At 43.1% G+C, this 11,026-nt stretch overlaps 1 protein-coding gene across 1 annotated transcript; it reads left to right on the top strand.

Moving 5' to 3' along the window:
- Positions 1 to 560: 560 nt before the first annotated feature.
- wdr13 (WD repeat domain 13) lies at positions 561 to 6,123 on the top strand. The gene is made up of 10 exons (XM_053425693.1): positions 561 to 765; positions 1,253 to 1,340; positions 1,470 to 1,701; positions 2,098 to 2,207; positions 2,423 to 2,553; positions 2,640 to 2,947; positions 4,352 to 4,532; positions 4,683 to 4,824; positions 4,929 to 5,047; positions 5,732 to 6,123. Exons 2-10 carry the CDS (start codon positions 1,300 to 1,302, stop codon positions 5,914 to 5,916), a joined length of 1,449 nt encoding a protein of 482 aa, XP_053281668.1. The 5' UTR covers positions 561 to 765; positions 1,253 to 1,299; the 3' UTR covers positions 5,917 to 6,123.
- Positions 6,124 to 11,026: the final 4,903 nt, after the last annotated feature.

Below are 11,026 nucleotides of genomic sequence, written 5' to 3' on the forward strand. Positions count from 1 at the left end.
GTAAGGACTGGATACTGGGGAAACAAAATCCAAAAGTCCCTGCGACCTGCCAAGGAATAGTCCAGCACATAAAAACACAATAAACCACCACTCTATCATTTTTACATTTTTATACATCATGTTAATTGATGAGTTTTACATGTGCTGGGAGGTGTTTTGGTTTTGGACGGAGCCCGACTGTTATATCATGTATCCAGTCAGTAAACTGAGCTGCTTCATTACCTCTGAAGGTTATTTTTTCATCTGTGTTAGTTTATTTATCTGTTAGTCAGCAGAATCAGACATTAAATCAGTTTCCCCTGATAATAATTCATAGATTTAGATGAAGAAAACCAGGTCTTAGACATACTTATACTATTTGCATTATTTGTATACTCAGCATTTTCTGTTTAATTGTTTTTATTCTTATTCTATCGCCTTTTTCTAATATATGTCTTCATTATCTTGTCTACCTCACTATGACCTGCCTGTTGCTGTAACATCTGAATTCCCCCTGCGTGTGGATCAATAAAGTTTTATCTCATCTTATCTTATATTTGCTTTACTTAGAACCATTTGATAGTTTGTGCTTGTGGATGAAAAAACAGAACAAATTCAAGTATTATATATTTATCTGTATTAAATGTGACTGATCCACGTGACACCTGATGAGCGCATCAGGTGTCACGTGGCTTCACGAGGCCTCAGCAGGGGTTGGGCTGGTCTCCCCGAGTCATGTGACCTGACCGGAACAGAAAGAGCAGCGATGGAGAGAAGCTAAGGAAGGTGAGACGTTTCCACTCGTATCCCCCCCCTCATGCTGTCCGCTGTCATCACACTGAACACGTTCATCTCTGTGTAGCATCGACATCGTTCACGCTATTTAACCACGTCGGCGAATTCAAGGAAAACAGGTTTTTAAACGAGGACATCGCCTTTGATGTTGTTGCTAACGTGCTAGCTGCTAAGCTAGTTAGCTTCGGGCTAGCTGTCAATAAGAAGAGCAGTCGCCTGCTCCCCTTTGATGTTTGCTAACCACAGTGCTTCAAAGACAAATGCTAACACCATTCATCACGTGGCTCCGTTTGATTTTTTCACTTCAACAATTAATGGCGTCACGTGATTTATAAACTCAATTATTAGATGTTGACTTGACTCTGTGTTGTGATTGGAGGAGATCATCTGTTTGTATGTATGTGATATACATGTCAGCCATGTTGTATTATCACGTAATGTAAAGTCTATTAAGATGAGTGGCTGGTGTGTTTGACAGGGACCTGCTCTGGCAGTGGCTCCATCTTTACCCAGAGTGCTTGTGGAATGGCAGCAGTTTGGCAGCAGGTTTTGGCAGTGGACGCAAGGTAAGCCTGAGTCACACCCCCGGCTGCGATGCTTTGGAAATGATGACGAAATTATTCAGACGTGTAATTGCTTATGGATCCCTTTGTGAGTTATTGTGTGCGTGCTGTGTCACTTCCTCTCCTCCCCAGGTACAATGCTTACCGCACGCCCACGTTCCCACAGTTCCGAACTCAGTACATCCGCCGACGCAGCCAGCTGCTCAGAGAGAACGCCAAGTGTGGCTTTGAGCCGGGGCTGCGCAGGCAGTACCTGAGGCTGCGCAGTCAGCTGCTGGCCCTGCGCTACGGGCCCCTGTCCGAGCAGAGCAGCTTCAGGGCCAGCAGTGTGCGCAGCTCCCGCACCACACTGGACCGCATGGAGGTCAGACCCAAAGAAACAGAGGGGATAGGGAACGTAGAAGAGAAGGAATAGCCGGGGGTGTCTGTACTGATTTAAGATAGGCAGATATAAAAATATCTGAGAGATGGATTACAACATAAAATAGAATATATGAGAGCCATCTGGATGGGTAGATTTTTAATTTTAACCAATCAGCATCATAGCCAGCAACATTTTGGATGTTCTTGATTATTAAACTGAGCAGCTTGGTTGAAATGGCTGGCACTGCCTGTGTAGATGGGCAGTGTCATTAACTTAAAACTGCATGGTAATTTTAAATATTTATTGATGTTTATTTTATGATTGTGTGTGGTTTGTACTTGCACTCACTCCTACGAGGTTCTGGCTCCCCCCCCCCTCCTCTCTCCCACTGGATAGGACTTCGAGGAGGACCCCCGCGCCCAAGGGGCTCGTGGTCACCGCCGGTCCGTCAGCAGAGGCTCCTACCAGCTACAGGCCCAGATGAACAGAGCTGTCTACGATGAGAGGTACCAGCAGGTCCTCAACATTCATCCAGCCTCTTGTCTCTTCACCTGGGCAACTGGATTCTCTTGTATTCACGCCTCATTTGATCTGTAATTCTGATTTGGTTTTCCACCGAGCAATGATCTCATCTCACATATTGAGTTGTCGTCTGTAGGCGGTGGACAGGAGGTGTATTGATTGCATGCTTATGCATGATGGTCTTTATTTTTGGCCGCAGGCCTCCGGGCAGTTTGGTGCCCACCTCAGTGGCAGAGGCCAGCCGGGCCATGGCAGGGGACACAACTCTGAGTGAAAATTATGCTTTCGCTGGCATGCACCACATATTTGACCAACATGTGGACTCTGCCGGTAAGTAGATAAAACCCATGATGATCAATTTGTGAACATCGAGTATGAACATCTATTTTACTTCAACCTCCTTCATCTTATTTCAGTTCCACGGCTGCAGTTTGCCAACGATGACAAGCACCTGCTGGCTTGCTGCTCACTGGACGGCAGCCTGTCCATCATGACAATGTCCCCGTCCCCTCCCAGTGTGAAGGTGACACTGAAAGGTCACGGAGGTCCCGTCACGGACTTTGCCTGGTCCCTGAGCAACGACGTCATCGTTTCAACATCCCTGGATGGGACTCTGCGCATCTGGAACACGGAGGATGGTCGCTGCATTCGGGAGGTCAGAGACCCAGAATCCAGCGAGCTGCTCTGCTGCACATTCCAGCCAATGAATAACAATCTGACTGTGGTGAGTCCTATTTGAGATAAGATAAGTTTATCCTTTTTATTAGTCCCACAAAAGGGACATTTACCGTGTTACAGCAGCAAAGAGGGCGGACAAAATGTGAGCCATGTTATCTTCCCTGTCTTGCAAGCTGTATTATTTTCTGTTTTTTTATTTTACAAACTTAGTTCTGTAGTCTGGCAAAGATTCTCTGACATATGGTGTTAAGAAAGCGTGGATGGGAGATGTTGCTCTGCTCTGATGCTGGTGCACCCAGAAACCTCAAAACACAGATGTTGACTTTTTGCAGCTTTTATTTCCTCCTCACAGTTTTTATGACATGCCCTCGCGTTTGTTAATAGTTGTTTTTCTTTTATTCGCATCATTTCATTTTTGTGTGTGAAGCATAAATTGCACAAAGAGGCAAACTAACTTCCCATTAGTTTGCTTTTATCGCATTCTAGATAACTGTGTGTGCGTATTTGCCCTGTGCAGATATTGATTCAAATTTCAGAATTAAATGTCAGCTTTTGTAATAAAGAACAAAAGTCGAAAGAATCTTGGATAGTTTTTGATTTAAATCTGTCCTTTCATTTTAATGGAAGAGCAGAATGTTAAGTGAAACCAGAGCTTTGTCCCTTCAAGTGAAACATGAGGGAGATGGATATTTGTTTTTTATCAGACAGTACCAACAACGAGGAGGAACTCATTAGTGTCTTTAGCACTGGCTTCAAAATCAGGATTGTACAGGTTTAACTGGTCTCATCTTTCTGAGGACAGCGAGATGGTCAATGAATTCAATTGTATATAAAGAAGAAGACTAAGATTCACCTCATCAATCAATCAATAATCTAATTTTATAAGCATAGCCCATATTCACAATTTGTCTATAGGGCTTCCCACTATGCAGAAATCAAGTCAAATATCCAGGATACAAGCGCTGCCATCTTGTGCCGATGATGTCATTTGTTGCCATAGTGTAGCAGCAGAGTAGTGGTTGGGGGATGGAGCCGTGGTTTCCAGGTCCTGCTGATACACACACCTGACCAATCGTGAGTCAGTCTCAGATGTGAGGGTGGGATGTTTTTTATATCGTGATCCATGTTCCATCCACTAACACGGAGGAGGCGGTGTTTACTTTTGGGGAGCCATCATTTTGACCATTTATTTACACAGTTAATGAGTCTGTGCTGTCCTATCTGTGTATAAATAATACCACATGTAATAACATGTAATAACATGTAATAACAGACGATGCATTAATTCTTAATCTGCTGTGTGTAGAGTAAAGTAGAAATACCAGAGCAGATTGTAACCAGTTTTTTACTGGTCTAATTTCAATGGCAAAATAACTGCAACCAGTGCTTCTCCACTCGGTGTCTCTGCGCTGCACTAATGAAGGTCCTCACTCCGAGCTCTGTGTTCCAGGTGGGAAACAGCAAGCACCACCTGCAGGTGGTGAACATCTCCACCGGGAAGAAGGTGAAGGGGGGCTCCAGTAAGCTGACAGGCCGCGTGCTGTCTCTCTCCTTTGATGCTCCGGGCAGGATCCTCTGGGCTGGTGATGACAGGGGGAGCATCTTCTCATTCCTCTTCGACATGGCCACAGGTATGCTCTACTTGACCGAGGGAAAGATTTGCACTGACCACGTTACAAATTAACACAATTTTGTGCACTGAGCGGTGTCTTTGTTCGAGAGGGTAAAGCGGTTAATGTGTCACTGCCGGTCTCCGCTGCTCCTGCCTGCCCCCCCCACAGGGAAGCTGACCAAAGCCAAGCGTCTGGTGGTGAACGAAGGCAGCTCCATCTGCAGCATATCTGCTCGGTCCTGGATCAGCCGAGAGGCCAGGGACCCCTCCCTGCTGGTCAACGCCTGTGTCAATAAGATGCTGCTGTACAGGTTCGTCTGTGAAGTCCCTATTTATTTATCTGCAGTTTTATAAACTATATATACTTACATAGCTCTATTGAATTGAATCGGTTCTACCACACTTTCCTGGGCAGGGTGGTGGACAACGAGGGAACACTACAGCTGAAGAGAAGCTTCCCCATCCAGCACGGCTCCCAGCTGGTTCATAGCATCTTCTGCCCCCTGATGTCGTTCAGACAGGGCGCCTGTGTGGGTAAGACGCTTCTCTGTGTTCCTGCTGTGATTTTTGAATAGAAAATGAGACCACAGTTCAGTACTTGCTCCAGGCTGTCCAATGTGGGGAGAAGAGAAATGTAGAAAATAGCACATGCTGCTTTTGGATTAAAAATAAAAGAATTAGAAAGCCTTTCAGCAGCCGTTTACCTTCCTTGTTTGCAGCTTGTACGTGTTTGTCTATCAAAAGGTTGTACATTTTGAAAAGATTGTTTACAGGCTCGACCTCGGAGCTTCACCTTATTTAACTTCATTCACCTTTTAATTAATTTCTAACAATCAACTCATCGTTTCATTCAAGGCTTTTTCACTGTTTAAATTATCGGGTTTGCGTTTCTAATTAACACTCATAAAAACACCCTCGAGAGTCTCTGGGTGAGGATGTGTTGAAATTCATTCTGAAGCCCACTGATATTTTGCAGCGTGGTTACAGCTATTATTTCCTAGAACTGACAAACTGTGAAGACACCTGGGAAGCACTCGTGTCCTAACAGGCAGCATCTCCATATTCTTTTGTTCTGCTTTACATGCGAAGGTCGTGTCGCTTGAGGTCGTTAAGAGACTGAGCCATTCATGTTTTTAATCCAAAATGAATTTAACCAATTAGACTATATACATCCATTGATTTACAAAGTTGTGTTTCTGATTTCCCCGTCTGCTGCAGTGACCGGCAGCGAGGACGCCTGCGTCTACTTCTTCGACGTGGAGCGCAACACTAAGGCGATAGTCAACAAGCTGCAGGGCCACGGGGGACCGGTGCTGGACGTCAGCTTCAACTGCGACGAGAGCTTACTGGCCTCCGCCGACTCCACCGGCATGGTCATCATCTGGAGGCGGGAGCAAAAGTGACTGATCCGCCAATGAAATGCTTCCATCTACCGCTTAAAGAATAAAGGCCCTCTGCTACTCAACCGTCCACGTCTGCAGATTTTCACTGGAATGTAACAGGCGGCATTAAGTGTTTAATTTAAACGATAAGTGCAATCAGATTGAACGATATGCTGTGTAGGTGGTGGGGGTGTTTTAGAGGTTTCTCTTGTGGGGGGGTGGGTGGGGGGGGGGGGGGGGTGTTAATGTGTACGTGTGTCAGTTCTCCTACAGCTGCAGCTGGGAAATGGCTTTTGGACAAAGAAAGGAAAAAGCACTACTCCCATGCATGTGTCATGGCTCCGACAGGAACTGACTGAATCCGTGTGCAGAGAATAATGTTCCTGTGAAACCAACACTGTAGAGACGGGTCCCTCTGGCCTAGAGCTAGTTCACTATTTATGTAACTGTTACTCCAGCAGTGTAATCAAGTGTAGTGACGCCGCCTCTATTTGCTTTCAGTTCTGCAATTGCCTGTTTGCATTCGACCACGTGCATGATGTTGACTCCCAGTCGGTCGTAGGCATGTCAACCTGATAATGACAAATATACACAGGTGTGTTTTTAAGTATGTGTTTGTACTTATCTGTGTGTGTGTGTGTATGTGTGTTTTCGGTTTATGCTGATTCCAGATTCATATAAGTTATTTATCACACATACACAATAAACTACTGTAACTGTCTGTGTGTTGTTTTCGTGTCCTTTTTTTTTCTTTTTCAAAAACCATAATTGAAGCAATGGGATTTGAAAATGGAAATACTAACGTGTGAAGGAGCCCGATGCAGTAAAGGTGGTCAGACCTACAGTGTAGGAGAGTGTTAGTCATCGTGTGGGTCTTCAAGAACCACACAGGATTCCCCCTACGTCAGTGACTAAAAGGAGAAATGTGTTACATTCATTTGTCGTACAGCAATAAACCCATTGTGGTAAAAAGATACGCTACTGTTTAGATTTTAGTTTGAATTTATTTTTCCTCTATGTGGTCTCAAAGACTTAGTGGTTCAATTTTAACTTAATATTTCTAGAGCTTTCTACCTGAGTCATGAATAAAAACCACATTGTTAATCATTGTTTTAGTCACTATAGTGGGAGAGCTCATAGATGGCAATGACAGTGTCCATTCATGGTCCCCAGAGAAAACCTACCCTGACTATTCAACCTGCTACAATGAAGTGGACATTTTGTTCTGGGATCTCGTCTTGTCTATAGATAACGCTGGAATGTTCTAATGCGAAACTATGATAGTGAACATGGTTAATATCCGACTGAACATCAGCATGCTTATGGTTTCCTAGTTGCATGACTCCATGGATTAAATTGTTGAAATTCCACATTCATAGTCCCCTGAATAGGAACTGAATGCTCCAGTAATGCTTGAGTTGAATTCTATATTTAGAAAATGCTTGGACTCTAACATGCTAAACTATAATGGTGAACATGGTAAAACATCATCGTGTGTTTTCAGCTCTAAAAAAGGTTTTTTTCTTGAGACCCTTAATTCTTAATTTTGCAACGTACTGCAATCAAACCTTAAAGCTCCTAAATTAGACTTTTCTATTTTCTAGCACCAGACAAGTTCTAAAATGATCCTTAATTGTTGTTGGATTGATGTGTTGTATCACTGCAAAGAAGTCGTATCACACACTGTTTGCATTAACTTCAGAAAGAAAGACCTACTCAACTGAAAATGGTTGAAAAAACAGTGAAGAGGGAAGCACAGTGAGAGCAGGGATCTTAAATTGAAAGTTTCAAACATCTTTCGTGGTTCATCCACAGACTCGCTGCCTGTAGCCTGGACTTTGCTCAGCTCAAGGTTGGCGAGGGGCATTGTGACGTTTGAATGTGGCCGTGTGGGAGTGAGGGCACGGTGAATGGTTGCTGTCTGGGAAGGTCAGGACGGGGCTTTGTCTGAAACAGGCAGGATGGATACTGATAAAAACACAACAACACAAAACCCAATCCGGGAGGTCGATATTAAACTTCTCCCGTGTGAAACCGAGCTCCCTGACAGGACAATGCAACAAGGCCCCTTGCACAACTCAGTGGGCGAGCGTAAGTTCCTCCAGTGAGTAAGACGGCCTTTGTTGTGGAGCATCTTGCAGAAAAGTGGGAAACAAACTAAAAATAAGAGCTTGAGACGGAGACGCGCAGCCGGAGAGAACCTGTTGAACCTGGAGCGTTTTGGGGGGATGTTCTCACAGCTGTAGCCGTTCACTATGGAAACATCTCCTTCCATCAGACACTGTCCACGCTCATAAAGACAATGGAAATTATCTCTCATTCAAATTCAAAATATAGGCTAATTGTTTACCGAGCGAATACACCGTCACTCGACGGCTGGATTTCAATCGGGCTCTAATTGAGACTGAGAAATGCTTTTTCTTTGGATTTTTATTTTGTAAGAAGCATAATTGTGTAGCATGCTCGGCTGCTCAGGGTTTGCTGTACATGTGGATCCTGATTCAACTGTTTTATTTATGTGCTTTCTGTTCCTGATCCTGCAAAGGAGTTTTAAACCCTTTTCATAATGTCTTCCATTATCTGAAGCTTCATTTAAGATGGAATTATTGTTTTCTTCTTAATAATAATAACGTTTTTGAGAGATTGGATTCCACCATTCTTCACTTTGCACAATATATGACAGAAATGCAGTTATTTTTATTCACGTGGTTTTGGGGTTGATTCAATTCTGTACTTTATTCTAGAATATATAATATAATGTAGTGATTTGGAAGAAAAAGAATCACAAATCAAGGTTCTGCCTCAAAGCTTAAATATCAAATGCAAGTTTTAAAATCCATAGAAACATGTTGATAAGCTGCTCCTGCACATGTCAGCCAGGGTTTATACTACAGCTCTCTCTCTCTCTCGCTCTCTCTCTCTCTTTGTCTGTCTTTGAAACACATTTAAAGCATCTTACAGAACAATATATTTCATTTTTCTTCAAAATCAAAGATTTGTTTTAGAATTAATGAATTCTTGATGGAATTGCTTTAATCAATAACCTAATGGATTTTGTTCCTTAAGCCTGGTCTAGTGTAACTATTAACTAACGGCTAATGTTTGCAAATGTTACCTTTCGAGAGATTTGGATGAATATTGCTTAGTCATGTCCTTGACCTTTTGATTCTTTACCTTTATCCTGTACTTTTCATTCACGGTTAAATATTAAACAGCACTGTAGCTTAAGAAACTCACTTGTTGGACCCAACCGCACATTTTTGTTTCTGCTCCCCACACAGTTGTTCGGTCCAGCTCTTGTGTAACAGTTATAAGTCACAGACCTCTCTCCACTCTTTCCGTGTATTCTTACACCTGTCTCTTCAGATTTGATGGGTTGGTGTAGTGGACAAAAGAAATAATGGTTTCAATCGTTTGGACTCTGCAGCTGTTGTTGGTCAGCGCTCGCACGGAGAGAAAGCCAGAGCCTCACCGATGCACCACAGAATTCATCTCCTGCTGCATTCAGGAACTAAAAGGCACACAGGGTGTAATTTGTGCCACGCGCTCTGCAGAGTGGTCTATTTCCAGTGAAGTGTTCTCCACAGGGGGATGCAGCCATGTCAACATCCAGGGCAGGTCAAAAACTCACAATGCATCAAAAGTAGAGTCTTTATTGATGAGTGGGCAAAAGAACCACCTCAGTTAAACTGTACACTTACAGGAAATCATCTCGCCAAAAAGGAAAGCCAGACGTAAAAAGTTATGGACCCCCCCCCCCCCCGGGTTCCCGTTTCACTTTGTCTTCCCGTGTCGACGTCTGTACAAGTTGTAATCCCCAGGCTTGAATCTATGGAATGCAGTGGAATGCATGCTAATACAGTATGCAGTGCACGTGTCCACATTTAGAAAAAATTGACTGCACAAATATATCTATGCTGAACATACTGTAGGTCGGACATTTTGCATTACATGAATCTCAGTTCGGAGAGACAGCTCAATGTGGCCTACGCCGGTTTTCCCATACTGCCAAACATCTCTGGGGTCGTGTCCAGCCTGAAGTCGGCCTTTCAGAATGTTCTGTGATTCCAGACGCACAAATGGTGACATTGATGTCGGGGGGGGGGGGATATAAGACGTCCTGGTAACATTCAAGTTTCTTTCGCATTAAGTGCCACTTCATTTCCTCTTCATTTTTTTTAAAATCTTTGTTTTTGTATAACAGTACTTCAAAAACATTCTCAAGATCATCATCTGCAAATAAATATTAATTTGCTAGTGATTTTTTTTTTTAAAGCCTTCATTTACATTACCATTCAAGTCGTTAAGTCCTGTGGCCTGTTTGCAATGTACAAGTGTTGTTTTCAAATTGTTCGGTTCCCTTTTCCATTTTCCATCTGTTTTTCACATTTGCTTGTACATTACCTATTTAAAATAAATCTGTATTTTTAGTTAGCAAAATCCATTTAAAGGATTTCCATATGATGACTGTTCAATTTTGCATGATTCTGAGGCCACAAGATGGTGGCTGCTTTCACATTGACTCAATTTGACTGGAACCTGTTTTATCATCATCGTTCTCTCTCTCTCTCTCTTTCTTTTTTCTTTAACCCTCCCTCCTCTCTTCTCCTTCTTCTTCTACCTCTCTCTCTCTCTCTCTCTCTCTCTCTCTCTCTCGAGCACACATACACACGAAATGCTATATAAAAACACACAAGCAGGAATATACATTCCTGTACAGTCTATACAATATCAAATCAAGTCATATTTCAAAATAGTGTCATCTGCTTAACATGTATCGTTTACAAAGTAAAGGAAAAACAGGCAATTTTTTTATGATACAAAGAAACCTGACACGCCCTAAATCAAGTTGAAAAAACCAAGCATGTTAGGGGCTTCTTCGGTTCACGACAGCTATTTAAATGTGTCCAGGGTTTTTTGGGTCCATTCCGTATTCTGTAGTCTCCTTTTTAAAACAGATGAAAAGATGTCCAGGACAGTCCATCAATCCATTCAGACCCTCGATGTGTTTCAGAGTCGGTCGTGTTCTCGTCAACACTTTTTTCTTTTCACAGTCCACAGCACATTTCTGAAAAAGGAGTTCAACCCTCCGCTCGTCTGTCTCGTGCCCCGTGTGACACACAATCTAATT

Source organism: Pleuronectes platessa, chromosome 6, assembly GCF_947347685.1.
Source record: "Pleuronectes platessa chromosome 6, fPlePla1.1, whole genome shotgun sequence".
NCBI lineage: Eukaryota > Metazoa > Chordata > Actinopteri > Pleuronectiformes > Pleuronectidae > Pleuronectes > Pleuronectes platessa.

Coding starts and splice junctions, on each gene's coding strand:
- wdr13 (XM_053425693.1), top strand. CDS start 1,300: ATGGCAGCAGTTTGGCAGCAGGTTTTGGCAGTGGACGCAAG. Junction 2,948..4,351: donor TGAATAACAATCTGACTGTG/GTGAGTCCTATT, acceptor TCTGTGTTCCAG/GTGGGAAACAGCAAGCACCA. Junction 4,825..4,928: donor AATAAGATGCTGCTGTACAG/GTTCGTCTGTGA, acceptor TTTCCTGGGCAG/GGTGGTGGACAACGAGGGAA.